Source organism: Mus caroli, unplaced genomic scaffold (assembly GCF_978045245.1).
Source record: "Mus caroli unplaced genomic scaffold, Mus_caroli_1 scaffold_10, whole genome shotgun sequence".
Taxonomy (NCBI): Eukaryota; Metazoa; Chordata; class Mammalia; order Rodentia; family Muridae; genus Mus; species Mus caroli.
This window is the reverse complement of record NW_028227265.1, coordinates 115578526-115596405: the sequence shown is the minus strand read 5'-3', so window position 1 is coordinate 115596405 and position 17880 is coordinate 115578526. Positions and strand designations below refer to the sequence as shown.

At 39.5% G+C, this 17880-nt stretch overlaps 1 protein-coding gene across 4 annotated transcripts; it reads left to right on the top strand.

Annotated features, from left to right (window-relative positions):
• Nucleotides 1–524: 524 nt before the first annotated feature.
• On the top strand, nt 525–16652 carry LOC147002532 (cadherin-11-like). 4 transcript variants are annotated; one of them, XM_085844162.1, is made up of 4 exons: nt 525–807; nt 8860–9158; nt 12717–12837; nt 14741–16652. In XM_085844162.1, exons 1-3 carry the CDS (start codon nt 703–705, stop codon nt 12736–12738), a joined length of 426 nt encoding a protein of 141 aa, XP_085700288.1. In that variant the 5' UTR covers nt 525–702; the 3' UTR covers nt 12739–12837; nt 14741–16652. The 4 variants fall into 4 exon arrangements, with proteins under 4 accessions (XP_085700288.1, XP_085700285.1, XP_085700287.1 ...); XM_085844159.1 differs by having other exon boundaries at nt 525–1499; XM_085844161.1 differs by lacking the exons at nt 12717–12837; nt 14741–16652 and adding an exon at nt 11141–12708.
• The last annotated feature ends 1228 nt before the right edge of the window (nt 16653–17880 follow it).

Sequence of the window (17880 nt, the reverse complement as noted above, 5' to 3'; positions counted from 1 at the left end):
TCCCAGCTTCACTTGTCCCCACTTTCACTTGTTGGGGCAGCATTGTTGGAGAGAGAGCTCTAAACGTTCTCTGTAGGTGACACATGTTCACCTTACCTCTGCTCTGAGTCTCCTTTTCCTGGGCCAGCCTGCCAGTGGCAATGCAATGGTGATTGCTAGATGCTGTGGAAAGTGACAGGCTGAGACTTGTACTAGTGTAAGATAGGAAACCATGGGGATGTGAGCATCCCTTAGAACTGTTAGGGTCAAAGGACATAAGCAACAAGAAGACAAGATACTTTGTTTTATCTCTGTTATTTCAACAGCCCTTGGAAGAGCATCAAGCCATAGAGAGCGTAATGCTTCAAGAAGGAAATTAATGTGCAAATAAATAATTAACGAAATAAAGGGATGAGACCATGAGTAATTTGCAGGATCTGATTTCGGGAGGTTTTCATCCAGTGGGAAATCCAGCCCCTCCCTACTCATTTCCATCAACCTTCTTCTTCAGCCATTAAGGTGAGGTGAACATAGGGGCCCCCAGAGGGCGCGAGGCGGCTGGGTTTCCCGCACGGAGGGCTTTTCCTGTAGCACCGCATTGGGCGGAGCCTATGGGCAGGCGCCCAGCCGCTGGACGCGGTAGAAAGGCGGGCAGAACGCAGACCTGGGGTTGGGGCTGTTGCAGTGTCCTCCGGAGCGGTTTGTGAAGGGCACGGGGCGAAGATGGCGGCGGAGCGGCAGGACCCGTTGAGGGAGTTCGTGGCGGTGAAGGGCAATGAGGAGGACAGGGCTCGTTTCGTCCTGGAGTCGGCTGGCTGGGACCTTCAGGTAGCACCGCGAGACGGGCCGCTTCGGGCGGGCTGGGGAATGCGGAGTGCGGTGTCGCCTCTGCGATCCCTACGCGGCCGAAGCGCACAGTCAGCCCTGCGGGGCTCGGCCCTGCCTGGCCCCCGCCTCTTGGTGTCTGAGTCGCTTGCCACGCGTCGCAGGCCTGGCTTGGAAGTTCATGGACGCGGGCGGGCCCCAGCCTGTTTTTCAGGGCCTCCGTTTTCCGGCGGGCTCGCAGTTTTGGCGAGCCTGTGGGCGCTGCCGCAGTCCGCGTGGAGTGGAGTTGTCGCCTGGGGCGTGGCTGCCGCGGCGAGTGCCTGCGGGTGGCCGCGTGCAATCCAAGTGCCCCACTTCCAGATGAAGCCCCACCGAGGTCGCGGTTGACATTCAATTCCGCTCCTGCAAGGATGCTGTGCTGGTGGGGGAAACCCTGCAGGGCATCAGCCCACGCCCCACTCGTGCCTAATTGCAGGGAGAAACTACCTGTGGGATTGTGGTGCACATTTGAGATCTCTGCACATTTCGTAGTTAAGTGTAAAATGGGAATTTCTTAGGACTTACTGTCCTGTTCACTGGCGTGTAGTAAATAGTCACCGAGGAATTAATTTAGAAGACAAAGCTCCACCAGGCATGAAATGTTGCACACTTCTGATCCCTAGAACAACGCTCATCTCTTAGTGCTCAGAAACCCAGTAAGTAATGTTAGAAAGAACTGATTGCATAAGTGTCCTTGGCCAACCTACATCTTAGGTAGATGATGATGACTAATATTTCTTTTTTTTTTTTTTTTTTAATATTTATTTATTTATTTATTTAATGTAAGTACACTGTAGCTGTCCTCAAACGCACCAGAAGAGGGCATCAGATCTCATTACGGGTGGTTGTGAGCCACCATGTGGTTGCTGGGATTTGAACTTCGGACCTTCGGAAGAGCAGTCGGGTGCTCTTACCCACTGAGCCATCTCACCAGCCCGACTAATATTTCTTGAGTACCTACAACAAGCCAGGCACTGTTCAGCATTACAACATGTCTCATTTACATGTCTCACAGTGCAGCTGAGACTTGGAGGATAACTAACTTGCTGAAGAACTCACTAACTACTAATTAAACAGGTAAAGACTAACCCTATCTTATGGATGAGGAATTGGTCCCTCAAAGTGACACCGCATGTGCTCACTGTGTGAGCTTTCTGATGTAACCATGTCTACTGACTGTAATATTTAAATAGCTTTCCAAACATTAGGGATCTTTATTCCTGTAACTCTTTCAGCACTCTGGAGGCAGAAGATCTCTGAGTTCGAGACCAGCCTGATCTACATAGTTCCAGGAGTAAATAGTCCCTCTTTCAAAAACGTAACAAACAAAAGAGGTCAGATGCTCTTAAAGGCGCTGTGAAGCCTCTGTGCCGAGCGGAAATACATGAGAGAAAAGCTTCTATCCCAGGAGATCATCCGAACTGAGGCTCTCACCTGTGTGGTAACTTGACTAACAGTGCCAGGACTTGAATGCAGGTTCTCTAAATGTCAGTTTAGTACAACTCCTAAGATGGCACTTGACTTCCCAGAAGCTGGTTATACTACGTGAGGAATACCTTCAGACTGATTGTCCCATGACAGCTCATTTCCTCCTATACAGTTGGTTACCTTTTAGGAGGTGCCTCCTTCATCTCTGTGGGTAAGAGTCGATAGTCTAGGTATTCAATTTCATGAAGGTAAAATCAATTTGTTCTCATGATCCTTTGTACACAATAGCAAGGACTGTAATGAAGTTAGTCACCATCTAAAATTTTGGAGAATTTAATGCATTCTACATTATCTTCTGTTGAAATATCCTATTTGAATTTGTTAATCAACAATGTGATCCAAAGGAAAGGACATTGTCATTTCTACCTGAGGAAAATGAAAGGGGAAACCTTTCTTTATTAAGGCACTAATAAATTTAAAACAAGGTACATGATTTTTAATTTGTTGTGCCAGAAACGTGTGTGGAACAATAGATTATTCTTCTACATAAGTCAAAATCACATCAGTAATTCTCAGTAGGATTAACCTAGGATTATAGAAACTGTAATTAAATGAGCCCTCTCTCTGTGACCTAAAAAGGACACTTGACATTACCTTGGAAAGTTCCATCTGTCTAGGGTGGTAGGCTGATGCTTTAGCAAGTACTAGGAGACCTAGGTGAGTTTGCCATATCCAATTGCTTTTCTTTCATCATGACTTCAAAAATATCCCATTCTTTCTGATAAATGGCATTAATTTACTGAAGAAAAAAGAGTGTTTTAAAGGTTGGATTTATTGAAACAACAGTGAGATAATTTTGAAGCTTTCTAAAGATAAATTGGTAAGACATCCTTGATAATATACACAGGCATATAAAAGAGGCATTTAAATATGTTCCATGGTTTATTTAGACTGCCCTGAGCCATATGGGGTGGTCCAGACAGAACATTAAGAAAAAGACCTCTGAAATAGCCCACCCACACTCTGGAGAAAACCAGGCTTCTGGTAATTGGAAGCAGCTTGACTCTGCATTCCTCATTCCTCTGGTGGAGCTAAAGTGATGCTTGTGGATCTGGGTGGCTAACACCATGGATTATAATTCTCTGACAGAAGATCTGGTACTGGGTTCTGGTGATTTCAGGCACTTTCTTCCCTGGTTGTAGTGATCAGTTTGCAAGACTTCATCAAGCCGTTTTTTAGGGATGAAGCCCACCTTCAGACAAGACTTTCTCTCACTATTTAACTATCAGAAAACAGACTGACTAGCTCTGGGAGAACCCTCAGGTACTAGGGAGAATATACAGAGCAGTATCTCTTATTTCTTCCACCTCTGACTCTTTAAAGAGCACTCTTAGGTTGCTTAAGATATATTTCCCTTCATGAATCTGAGGCTTTTGTTTCCATAGATATGACTGGCAAACTATATTTAATGCAGGAGACAACAATCCTATGAAAATTATCTTTCACTTCCTGATATTTTCTTTCTCTCTCCATAGAGTAGGGGGTTTGAGGTTCACTTGATCTAGTTTTAAATGTTAGCCATCAGCTCCTATATTTCTGTTTCCCCTTTTCTAATGAAATGAAAACAAACAAAAAACAAAACAAGACAAGACAAAAAAAAAAAAAAACCCTTAATAGTTGAGCATCTTTACTTTGTCATCTAATTCTGGATTTCTGAAAATTCACAGTGTAACAAAATCTCCCAACCTGAAACAGACATGGTTTCATTTCATCATGGTTTCCTTCCTGCATTCTACCAAGGGAAGAATTTTGGGACTTTCTGTGATTTCACACATTCAAAGTTTTTAAAACATAGATCTTGTTCCCAATCCAGCCCTCCTACTGAGGCTAAGAACATGAGCATCTTTCCCTCCATCTACTCTCCCAGTGTCTCCTTTTGGGTCTGCTGAGTTCAGAAGGCCATCTGAATGTTTTCCCAAATAAAAAGTTCTCTAACTAACTAACAACAGCAGTCTTATTTCACTAGTTCTCTCGCTCAGAGGATTGTTATCACCAGAAAGTCTTTGATGGCACACCCTCCTCTATCAAAAGGTTTATGGTCTTCTGATTATTCTTCCTTGTCTACTGGTGTCTACTTAGCTTGTAAAAGTATGGCTGCTCTCGACTGTGACTTAAGTATGAAATATACACTGAGCCTAAAACAGAACATTAAAACAAAGTAGAGGTAAAATAAGATAGTTTATATACTGGGTAAATGCTGTAATTATCTGATGGGGATATTTCTGTGATAAAATATGTGGTTAAAATCAATGGACTTTTTATAACTTTAAAACGTGTCTTTCTGAATATTTACCGTTCTCCAGATTTCAATGAATTCTATGTTAGTGAGTCCTAATGAAGTTCTATATGAGCAGGCCTACTAGCTGACCTTAGACCATTACCAAGGGTTGAAAACTACAATCCAGGAATGGCTGCCCCAGCACTGACCCACAGACAGACTCTTGTATACAGAGAGGCATTTAATGATATATTTCTGTCCTTTTATTTTAGAGGAGAATTTGGATCCTAAGGAAGAATACTTTGTCTAAGTTGCACAGTTATGTACTAACAGAACTTATACTATAGCATACTCATCTTGCCTTATGGTCTAGAGATCTTTGGCCCAATGGCCTTTGGAAATTCAGAGATGAAAAAAAAAATGGCATTTTATACAATTGCACTAATGATCGTCACAGTGGCAATATTTCACAGTTGGCCAAAAAAAGAACTGCCAATTTATTTCTTTAAGATTACCATAAATTTCTACATTTGCTGTTTGGGTGATGAAAGAAAGTTCCCAGGCTAGCTCATGCACAGGAGGTACACTGTCATCTTATAGGTAGGGTGCTGACAAACAGCTTAGGGCCCATGGTGACAGCAATGGAAGCATAGTCAGTCACCTAGGTCTTCAGAGAAATGAGATCACATGTTCTGCCATTTGCATGGTTTGGGGAGAGAGATGCTAGTTTCTCTTTTGCTTCTAACTAGCTTGGTTGTGGCCTTGATCTTATTGAAATCTGAACAATTGGCTATTACTTTGTAGCTACTCTATGCTTTAGGTGCCTCCTAACCTGACTTTGCAAGGCCTTTCACTAGTTACAAATATTTTCTGTTGTTTTTCATTGAAGTTCTTGGAAAATCTGGTTCCCATGGCCAATCATTTGAATATAGGGACCCCTGGCTGCAATGATCAATGGTTAGTTTATGCTTTACTTGTCAGAACAGCAGGCGAGGTTTCATCAGCCATACCTCAGAGAAGGAGTAGGTAAGGCATTGGAGACTATGGACAAGATTGTTTGCTTGCAAGAGGCCACAAGAATAACCACAGTGTTACAAGTTTATCTGCCAAGCTGATTCTGGTTGTTGGATGCTCTGTGCTTTGTTTGTAGTGTTGTTAGTTCCACTCATTCCTTTACGACTTATACCAAGTCCTATAATTATCTAAGCCTCAAAAACACACTGTGTCCTATGTATCCCCAAGGCCCATCCAGACTTGACCCTGAATGAATGAAGGAGAAAATAAGGATAAAGAACACTTTTTATATATTTACTGTTTGGGCACAGAGGGAGGTTTGACTGTATGCTTTTCAAATTATAAATGATGTCACAGTAAGCTAAGCATCTTGTCATTGCCACTTTGTGCCTGTCTTCCCTCAGGTAGTTTTGTTCAGGAACAAGAAAAGTCAGAAGTGGAATCTAATTTTTCCCACATATTCATATGGAACATTCATTCACAGTTGGTGCTGACATTGCTCACAATGTTGTTTCGGACCCATGTTGATGTATTTTATTCATATCAATGACTAAAATTTAGAATTATTAAGAGTGAGAAAAGCTGTCTCACGAATCGAGTGGAGCATGAATAATAGAAGATATCCTTTGCACTCATTGGATATAACTACCTTATTGCTCAAATATGATTGGGTTATTGTGAGACAGGAGGTCTTTGGAGTCCTATGCCAATGGGACCCACGAGTATCATATTAAATTATGTTGAAAATGCTATGAAATGCTGCATAGCATGCTCTATACTGCTGGCCAGTATTATAAAAACCAGATGACTAGGAAGAGATGGAACTACTATTACCATAGCTGCTACTACTGCTACTACAGCTACTACTACTACTTAAGTTTATGAAATCTATAAGGGATTTAATCAGATGCTTGATAAGCTTTGCATAACTCTCTGGTTATTAAATGTCATTCCTATTTCCAAAACTGTGTGTGGAGGCAAAAAGTGACACCTATCTTTGAGCCCCTGTAAAATTCTATTCAAGTTTAAAATTATCTTCATTTCTGTTTCTTTGCTATGACACACTATAGTATTTGTGTCTGGCATTTGAGAATGGAGCAAAATATATTATGATATTTTGTGTACTGCCCGCTGTATATTCTGTACCCAAGAAAAAGTGAATCCAAACTTAAGTCTTGCACCAAATGCAGAACTCTGAGATAGAGAATTATGTTTCAACAATTCTTATAATACTTCCTCTCTCCCTTCTCTGATTTTCACAGACAAGGCATAATTCCTGTGATTTGATTTGAAAGAGGGAACAGCTCTGTGCTGAATGATGAGATCTGAGCACAGAATAAAATATTCTTGAATTAATTTGTATAATAACTACACTGTAGCTGTCTTCAGACACTCCAGAAGAGGGCGTCAGATCTCATTACAGGTGGCAGTAAACCACCAGGTGGTTGCTGGGAATTTAACTCAGGATGTTCAGAAGAGCAGTCAGTGCTCTTAGCAGCTAAGCCATCTCGCCAGCCCCTGGGACTTAACCTCTAACATTTGATACCATGAAGCACAGGGAAAGAACAAACACCATAATCGTAGGCTGGATAGGAGAGGGGAACACAGGCCATTAAGGAAACAGCGTGAACATTGTGGATATTCTATTAGTTCACTGAAATCCTTCAAGTAACTTCATATTTCCCTCCACGAATGGCCAAACTCTTAAGAATTACATCAGTAATAGTGCATTAAAATGGTGAATTATATTTTCTTACCTTTCAGAAACAAAAGTTTTCCTACTGTCCCTGCCCAAGAAGCCCTGGGATACACAACCAAAATGGTTGTAGATTATGCCTATGTATCCATGTCAGGGCTGAACTTTTTGGTGTTTCACCAAAACTCTACAAATAACTAAACATATTTAGGAAATTTAAATGATAGAACCATTTTAAAAAGCAGTCTATTCAGTTTTTCTTTGTGAACCACGAGCAAACTGTGTAGGGCTTGGTTTTATAATAATGATAGAAAATTTACTGAGAGTAATAAAATGATATTTATGAATTATTAAAGTATTAATATTAAATAAAAATTAGTTACAATCTTTATTGTAAATATATAAAGTAGTTCAAACCATGTAACAATTTCATATAACAACTAAAAGAACATTAATATAAAGGAGGTTAAGGACCTCAGAAATCATGAGGACAGAAAGTGAGTGCACAGGCTTTATTGCTGCAGGAAAATCAATGAAGTCTTTGATGGGTGTGGGCTCTGAAACACAGAGCAGAATTCGGGCAGAGCTGCTGTTCGAATTGGCAGCTAAAAGACCATAGTAGACTCTTGATTCCATCAATACAGATTTAGGGAAAAATTGTCTTGTCTAAACGCTTTCTGGAAAACATGAAATTCCAAGGATATTGGAAGTTCTTTCAAGGGTCTGGGGACAACATGTCTATCACTTTGCTCCACTGTCCACTATGATCATAGGGTCATAGGAGATTCTTCTCCCAAGAAGATAATAGCTCCAGACTCTGGACAGTAGACAGTGGATCTAGAAAAATCTGATTAGTTGAAGGATTTGTAATAACATACGCCTAGACTTGTATTTGTAGTAACAAATATAAGTGTCCTTTGAAGAGGATCTCTACAAAAATTACATTAATATCACATGGTGGATAAGGAAGCCTAGATGTTGATGGAGCTGCAGAAGTCACACTTAGAGGAATCTATAATTTATAATATACAATTTATAGCCCTGATTATGTAAAATTAAGCAAAGAGCTTTTAAGAATCTGTGGAGATAAGTTTGTATATGTATAGGCTTGAATTATTATCTCATAAATGAGTCCTAAGAAACTGGCAAAACGGTGACTCATAGCTGAAGAAGTGATGAAAGGGAATAATCACTGACAGAAATGTGCTGCATAAAATCATGCTTACATCTTTTTGAAATATATACGTGCATTTCTTTCCAAATAACTACTGAAGCATATGTGCATCTCTATATTTTGTATGTATGCATATATACAATAAAGAGAGAGAATAAGAGGGGAAGAACATGAACCTGAGAATTAAACATTTTCAAATCCATCAACCTCATCATTACCTCGGTCATAGCAGTTATCTAAGACTCCATTTCTCTGTTCAGAAAATGATGATGGAAATCACTTCCTCTCATGATATATATGTGACTGTATGTATGTGCACACATGTGTACATAGTGTAACTATCAGTCTATGTGCTTTTATTGTGTTCCTCATGAAATTACAAATCCTGCATTCTTTCTTTCTTTTCTCTTCTTTTTTGTTTTCTAGCTTCATTCTGACATTGACTTCGCTGATGGGAACATTAAATACATTCTCTCAGGTGAAGGAGCGGAAACCATTTTTGTGATTGATGACAAATCAGGGAACATTCATGCCACCAAGACATTGGACCGAGAGGAGAGAGCCCAGTACACACTGATGGCTCAGGCGGTGGTCAGGGACACCAACAGACCACTGGAGCCACCTTCAGAATTCATTGTTAAGGTCCAGGACATTAATGACAACCCTCCAAAGTTTCTGCATGAAATCTATCATGCCAATGTGCCTGAGAGGTCTAATGTGGGTAGGTAAGTAATGGTCACCTATTCTATTTCTTTCTGGTATGTCTGCAGGTTGACAGGCTGGTGCCTGCCCTTCAACCCAGGAAGCAGAGCTTGTGTTGAATCATTATTGCACATTAACAAGGAAAAAATGCTTTGTTAGATTATTAAAAATTAAAATAGTTTTTCTTCCTCGCACAAAATATCATGATTATGGCTTCTGCTCTTTCCACCCCTCCCAGTTACTCCACACATACCCTGCCATCCAGATGCATCCTTTCTTTTTCTGTCTCCGTAGTAAACAATCAGACTTCTAAAAGATAATAAGAAAGAATATATAAGATTTAAAAAAAGAAAACCCTAACACATTGAACACAAGAAACAAACAGAAAGGAAGGGCCTGCAAGGAAAAGTGCATGAAACAGATATAGAGACTCAGATTTTCAAATGTTTATATTGGACTGGAGGTTGTAAAGTCAACTATTAACTAGGAAGTCTGGAAGGGGAGGAACGAGATTCAGTTTAGCAAATCCTGACTTCTGTTCAGCTGCGTGAAGTGACACCATTTAATATTTGCTCTTCCTCTGTAGAAGAGCAATAACAATTTCCAGTCTTCAAAGAGTAATGATTTTATTCATCCAATCACTACGGCATTGATGTTGAATAAGTAACAGCAATGATAATGTTTGCTGCTTGGGGCTTCACAGTAATTGATTGCAAACACACCCCAGTGTGTTTAACTTCCCCATGATTAAACTTTGCAAAGCAGTCATTCCAGTTGGTCTTGGATAAATGAGAAACTGAAGCAGAAACAGATGAACTAATTAGTCCAGGGTGACTTGTGTAACTAAAGTCACCCAAAATGCATATAAGGCTGCCATCAACTGATTTTTATGTCAAAGCTGATATGCTTGAAGACATACTGCTTTGCTTGAAGATGGAACTCTAACATCTGCCTCTTGGTATCATTTCTGCTTGAATTTCTAGAATGTGGTCTTTTGAGTGAATCTGAGCCATTGGCCCCAAGTGAATCTAAAAGCCATAAGGGATAGATTGTTCATTTTACCAGTGAGAGAAAAACCAAGCACTGATTATAAAGATTAGCTTACTCAAGACAGTCAGCTGTGACTTTAGGGCTCTGAGAGACTTCCAGTCTGTGTGTGGAGCCTCCTGTGACAGAACTGCCATTGCCCTAAGATGACTACTAAGATCTTCTTCTCTTTTTTTTAGATTTATTTTTATTAGATGTTTTCTTCTAGTTTCCTCTCCAAAAGTCCCCTATACCCTCCTCCTTCTCTATCATCTCTATCTCTATTTATTTATCTATATGCATATATATATATGTATACACACACACACATATGCATATGTGACTACAACTCTCCCTGCTCCCCAGTTCTCCTACTCCCACTTCCTGGTCCTGGCATTCCCCTATACTGGGGCCTAGAATATTTGCAAGATCAAGGACCTCTCCTCCTACTGATGGCCGACTAGGCCATCTTCTGATACATATGCAGCTAGAGACACGAGCTCTGGGGGGTACTGGTTAGTTCATATTGTTGTTTCTCCTATAGGGCTGCAGACCCCTTCAGCTTCTTGGGTACTTTCTCTAGCTCCTTCATTGGGGACCCTGTGTTCCATCCAATAGATGACTGTGAGCATCCACTTCTGTATTTATCAGGCACTGGCATAGCCTCACAGGAGACTGCTATATCAGGGTCCTGTCAGCAAAATCTTGTTGCAATAGTTTAGAACACCCAAGATACAATTTGCAGAACTCATGAAACTCAAGAAGAAGGAAGACCAAACTGTGGATACTTCGTTCCTTCTTAGAAAGGGGAACAAAATACCCATGGAAGGAGTTACAGAGACAAAGTCTAGAACTGAGACTAAAGGAAGGACCATTCAGAGACTGCTCCATCCGGGGATCCATCCCATAAGATCTTTTTTTTTTCCTGAGAAAAAGCCAGGCTGAGTCATTGTCTCCTTCCTTCCTTTAACTTTTCTAGTCTGGTCCCTGGACTGCTCTATCCTCAGATGTGAATTCTAATGAGAAGAAAGGATGGAAGAAGCAGATGTACTACTCATCCAAACTGATAACCCAGGTGGACTTTTGCTCCTTACAGGACACTTTGGAGCCTATAGCAGTGCTCAGACTTTCTACTCTATCATATGAATTTATTGTCTTTATCATCAGAAAGCTGTGTGAACCAGGGCTCCTTTGTATCCCTTCCTAATTTATCATTTCGTCAACTATGAAATCAAGATAATAGTTACTAATGAGTTCTGGGTATATAGGTCAAATATTTGATAACTCCTTCAATATTAGAATTTTTCAGTTTTAGAATTTTTAAAAATTCTTTAAAAAAATAGAATTCCATTAAATTATAAAGATTTATAACTTTCTTAGCATTCCATGAAGTCTTTCTCTGGTATAATACCCACTTTCTAGAATAATCCCTACTTTGTAGGAAGGCATTCACAAAAGACAGTGGGTATAGAAAATTGATTTTGAAAAAGAACATTGTCTTGCGTTTCTCATAGAAGTCACCGAAACTCCTCGGAAGTAAAGGATAGCTACCTGTAAGTTGTGTAAACAGGTTGTGTACCCTGCCAGGAGGACCTCCCTCCCACCATTCTGCTGAAATGTCAAAGGGGAAACTTGGGCTTGATTCTTGCTAGATGTCCCTGCAAGATAGATTCCCAGCTGTGACAATAAACAACATGAAAAAGGGATTTTAAGATGTCATATTTCTCATCCCAAATCTTCCCTCAGACAGTGCCTGACAGAGACATCCTGGATAATTGCCTCTTCCCTCCTTCCCTCTCTGTGTTGAAGCTCAACATGGCATGTCTCAGATGCTTATGGTGACAATAGAGCTTATAAAGAAAAAAAAGGTCATCCCATTCTTTTATCCCCTGATTTTCATGTCTTCTGACATAGGAATATCTTAGATCCCATTGATCCCTCACTGACCGGTCTGTGACGTGGATACCAGACACTACAGAGAGAGAAACATGTAATTTTCATGACATTGGGGAACAGCATTCTATAGAATATTTATAGCCACAAATCAATTAAAATTTAGTATCAGAAGTAATTTTCTTGCATGCAAAGCAACAATGAAATGATATGTTCATTGTCACAGATGGGAAAGTGCCCTCTATCCTTTCATGAAAAGCAATTCTTCATTAATTATCATTTATTGCACTCTCCGGAGAGATTTTTATTTGATTATGTGATATAGTAAACATTGAATTCACATGGTTCTGAGTATTTGACAAGAATGTTGATATTATGTTAAATAGCAAACCAACCAGGAAGAACTGTGAAAGTAGAAAGTTTCGTTTTAAACCTTAGTTTGACCTTGCTGATAAAAAAGAAACAGAAGAAGGAAACTACAGAGGGAAGAATGGCAGGGAGAGGAGTGGTCTGCACTTGAACTATAGGACAATGAGATCATGTAGAGTCATTGTGAGCTTCATTACAGGTCTTCATTTTAAATGAAATTCTGTAAACAACAATGAAATTTGAAAAGTTTATTGGATGTTGCTAATTGCGCCCCCTGACCCCCCTTTATTTAGGAACATCAGTTATTCCAAGTGACAGCCTCTGATGCAGATGATCCCACCTATGGAAAAAGTGCCAAGTTAGTGTATAGCATCCTTGAAGGACAACCCTACTTCTAGGTGGAGGACCAAACAGGTATGGTCGATTACATCATCTTTGTAAGTCATGACTTATTTTAAACAAGGAGTCTATGCCTCGTCATTTAACTGCTTTGGCTCTAAAATTCCATAAATTAAAATGGAACTAAAGGGCCACTTGGCAGTTAGTACGAGATGGCCTATGTATGTTCTGTATATATGGATGAATGGAATAATACACATTTATTGGAGTATCAGATGATAATTACAAATATTTAAAATTAAATTTATGTATTGGAAATGCCTTGAATTGTGGATCTGTATTAAAAGGGTCGAAGGTTGTTACAAAGTAGTGTTAGCTTTTAAAACATCCTTGGAAGACCACTGGATAAACTAAGAAGTGTCAGGAGTAACTGTAAATGTTCACCCTCCTAGAAGATCCAGCACATTCCCAATCTCCTGCTGTGAACATAGGTTCCCAAAGGATGCTGTAAAATAAAGAGCAGACCAGTAAGTCAGTGAGTCAGAAACTAAAACAGTGTTTCACTTCATTTATACTCATTTGATTGTCAACAAGAGTGAACACTACAGTCCTATAACATTGCACTTCCGCAGTATTACACTTTTCCTGTCCACATAATACATTCTGTACTTTTGAAAGGTTTTCATACAATTTGCAACTTTTACATGAATTCCTAATTTAATATTTTTTATTTGCTTTCTTAACTCTCACCTACTTATATGTTAATTCATTTTTCATTTCCTTGCTTCAAACAACAACTTGTGGAGTTATTATCTATGGTTTCCTGGAGATCTTTGCTTTTAGTCTTTGGGTAAACTAAGGATAAATGTGGGATTTCATCTAGACTACTTAAAATAGTAAAAACTCTAGTCTTCTTTCTCTCAGGGAACCAAGGCTGGTGACTACCAATTGGAACCCATGAAACTAACCAATAAGGAAAATGATGTCTCATAAATCCTAGGGTGTTGCAAAGAAACATCTCAACACTGGTCTCAGTGAGGTGTAACATAGCCCAGCACTTCTTCCTTGCTCTTTGTATTTACACTACAAATGTTACTTTAGTCAGTGAGTGTAAAAGCTTCCATACGATCCCGTGAGATGTAAGTAAGCATATTTTTACGAACATCATGTTTCAATATACAGAGGTCATGAATAATTCAATCCTAAATTTATTTCAGTAACTGTTTTTCAGTTACATGTGATTGTCCACTCAGTCTTTGCACAAGTTTTGTTCATCTTTTTAACTCCTCTGTTCACTCACTCAAAAAATTAATAGTAGCTATTTAATGTGTTCAAAAAAGTTTATGCCTCCTCTGTAAACCTAATATGAGATGAAGAGATGTTTCTTTTCTTGTTTTAAAAAAAAGATTTATAATGTTTTTATTTATATGAGTACACTGCAGCTATCTTCAGACACACACTAGACGAGTGCATCGGATCCCACTACAGATGATTGTGAGCCACCATGTGGTTGCTGGGAATTGAACTCAGGACCTCTGGCAGAGCAGTCCGTGTTCCTAACTGCTGAGCCATCTCTCTAACCGCATAGTGATGTTTCTACTAGTTTTATATAGGACTTGATTTCTGAAGCCTTTTGCCAGAAGTCCCCAAGTATAGATTCAGATATGACTTATCACACAATAGGCTCTTGTCATTCCAGTCTTCAGGATTCTTGTGTCTGATAGGGAAGACATTGTTACTTGCATGCAGAGTGAAAAAAAAACTAATTAATATGTTGTAAGTAATTTTTATTATTTGCTTGATGATACATAGGTGTTATCTTGGACACTTTCTGTTATGTTTGCCATGTTAAAATGACTTTTCTTTGAGCAGGCTATATTTTATGTATCTTAAGCTTCCGCTTCCCAGGATGTAACTTTTTTTTTTAAATCTTGTCATAAATGAATATTTGTGATTTTTTTAAATTTTCGTTTGATAGGTTTCATCAGGACTGCCCTTCCCAATATGGACAGAGAAACCAAGGAGGAGTACCACGTGGTGATCCAGGCCAAGGACATGGATGGACACATGGTTGGACTCTCAGGGACAACCAAAGTGACGATCACTCTGACTGATGTCAACGACAACCCAGCAAAGTTTCCACAGACTAAGGAGTCAGAGCTGGTCTTTGCTAATGACCACTGCTCAGCGAGAGCCTCATCTTTTCATTCACTCCTAATTTACCCAGCTTTCAAAAGGAAGAGTCTAGAAATCCAAGAACCATTTTCATGATTCTTGCAAAAAACTAGAACAAGAATGCAAAGACTTAAAAACACACAGAGGAGAGTTAAACAGTATAGAGATCATGAGAAGGAAGGAAGTCATTAAAAACTGTGTAACTCTAGAGACCAGAATATCTGAGTCTTGAGGTATTTTAATTCTTAGGTATTAATCGTAAAAGGCAGTCATCAATTAACGTTCTCCTGTCTCAGTGTTCTTCACTGATGCTAACAGAATCGTGATCTGATGCTTACCTTCCATAAAAAACTCCCCCACATCTTCATGATTGCAAGTAACAATCACTTATTTGTTTCTTGACTTTAATTTGTACAGAGCATAGGAGAAATAGCTACTCTGTTGTCACTCCAGCATCAGCTGGGCACAGTTCTCCTGTGGCAGAAAAACCCACTTCTAAGGTCCCTTATAAGAATGGCAAATTGAGATTGGCTTGTGCTTCCTCTCCACGTGGGCCTTTCTGTGGCTGAGTTCTGATCATGAGAACTCCGTGACCACAGGAACCAACTACTTTGCATTTTTTGAGCTGATACCAGAAGCCATGAGACTTCTTTCCCTGTAGCCTTAAGGCTGCCAGCATAGCAGTAAAGCTCAGCCAGACCTCACAGTTCTATGAGAGGACCATAATGAAACATTGGAGGGGCCTGTGGGATAAGAGCTATACTTGCATACTTTTAGAAGATGACACCCTAGCATTTAACCTAAATACAATCTTTGTTCAGATTAATCCAGCTAGTGCTAATTTTTATATCATCTAAAAATAGGCAATAATTGTTCAGCCATTGTTATTTTGAATACTGTACAATATTTATGAAGTTACTGAGGGAAAATAAAGTTATTTGGCAGTTGAGGGTATATAATTCTTTTACAGAAATCCATGGTTAGGTTCTTAGCAACAATATTATTGGCTCTGAACAGCTGAAATTCAGGGCCAGGAGGACCTGTAGCCTTCTTTTGGTCTCGGTTGTATCTGCATTCCTAGTCACAGAGCCACATAGACACAGGCATATGCATACCTAAAAGTAAGATACATCATTAAAATGTTTAGGTTTACTATTTTCATTAGGTGTTTATGAGTGTGTCTATATGTGGATGTTTCCTATCTGTAGATACCCACAGAGGCCAGAACTGTCAGATTTCCCTGCAGCTGTAATTATGTGTGAATGTAAGCTGACTTGGGTGGGAATTACCAAACTCTGGCCAGTAGGAAGAGAAATATACGGTCTTATTTCTGAGCCATCACTCTAGCACCTAACAAAACAGCTCTTTGGAGACAATGGTATTGAAATATTGAAATTAGTGACACCTGCTAATTTTAATATCTGATCACTAATGTTATAAATATCTAAAAAGAGCCTATGTTTTACAGATATAATTGGCTCCTAGGGAAAGGACATTGAGGGGACTAAAGAATTTCTGGAATCATATTTTAATGTGTATGTGCAAAGGGGAGTACAGTGTTATAACACAATAATAATGACTCTGAGCTTTCCAGTAATGACAAAACACCCATGGCTCCAGTTACAGAGAACTTGACACACTTTCTGGTCTCTGCAGACACCCACATACACATGGTGTACACTCAAAGACAGACAGACAGACAGACACACACACACACACTATAAAAAATAATAAACCCAAAGGAAGTCAGTTACGTATACCAATTAAGGAGGCACTATGGTTATTCGAAGTTACCCAAGATGACAGTCTACCAAATGAAGATATCATGGTAGAGGATCATGAGACATATTATTTCTTGAGGACCCCAAAAGAGATGGGTATTCGTTGCTATTCGTTCTCAAATGGAAAGGTATGCATATTTGATAATATTGAGGCACATACAACATAGTCAAAGCTGCCTAATCCATTTGCACAATGTACAATTGTTCCATATGCCAGAAAGGTAGGCAGACAGACTCATTCATGGATGTCCACTATTGCCCTTTTTTATAGAGAGTGGTATAGAAATTTTATATTTCAGTTTTAGTATTTCACAGTCATGGGCTTGAATGAGATTTGGAGAAAATTACATTGCAACAGATCTTCTGAACATTGTTATACATTGTACATTTCTACAGAAAGTCACACTCACTGTGCCTTGACTGTGAATACAATACAAGATTAGGTAGAAAATGAGTACAGTATAATCACGAAAAGAATGCAGCACTGCAGCATATAATAGCTACAGTAGAGGAAAGGAAGAGTCTAGGAGAGTCACCTAATGCCAGTGGGCTGAGCACTGCAGGAGAGGGTTCAGCCCATGCATAGTGTGTCTTAGACAGATTGCTTTTCAAACGTGTCAAATGATGGTGCTACAGCTCATTCCTCTACTGAAAACTGTCCAGTGCTTTCCCTAAATGGAACTCAACCTCTTGTCCTTTTTCAGCCATGCCTGTTTGCATGCCTTCTTGCTATCCTGTACATTTTCAGAATCTTCAGAATTTGTAGCCTCACCTGAGGCTTTCTGACATTTGTTGTTCCTTGTACTGTGACACTTATTGCCCACATATTCATACACTTGTCTTGCTCATTTCCTTCACTGAAGTTCAGATTTCCTCCAACGAAAGTTTTCTGTCTCTACCTTGTCCAAAATAAATCCAGATTTCCTTCTCATGTACACATACTTAACCATGATAGGAGTCCACTCACATACATTGTCGTAGAAGAACATATCATCCTCCATCTTCACACTAACTCATATAGAGCATAGTCACATACATAACTGCACACTCATTTGTGTAGTTTAAATGCTTACACACACACACACACAAACCCCACTTCCCTTTATCCCTTACCATACAATACTACTTAACCTATAACATCATAGTGTATCTAGATATGTTT

What these genes read in the sequence shown, in the direction of transcription:
- LOC147002532 (XM_085844159.1), top strand. Translation starts at nt 703, where the DNA reads ATGGCGGCGGAGCGGCAGGACCCGTTGAGGGAGTTCGTGGCGGTGAAG.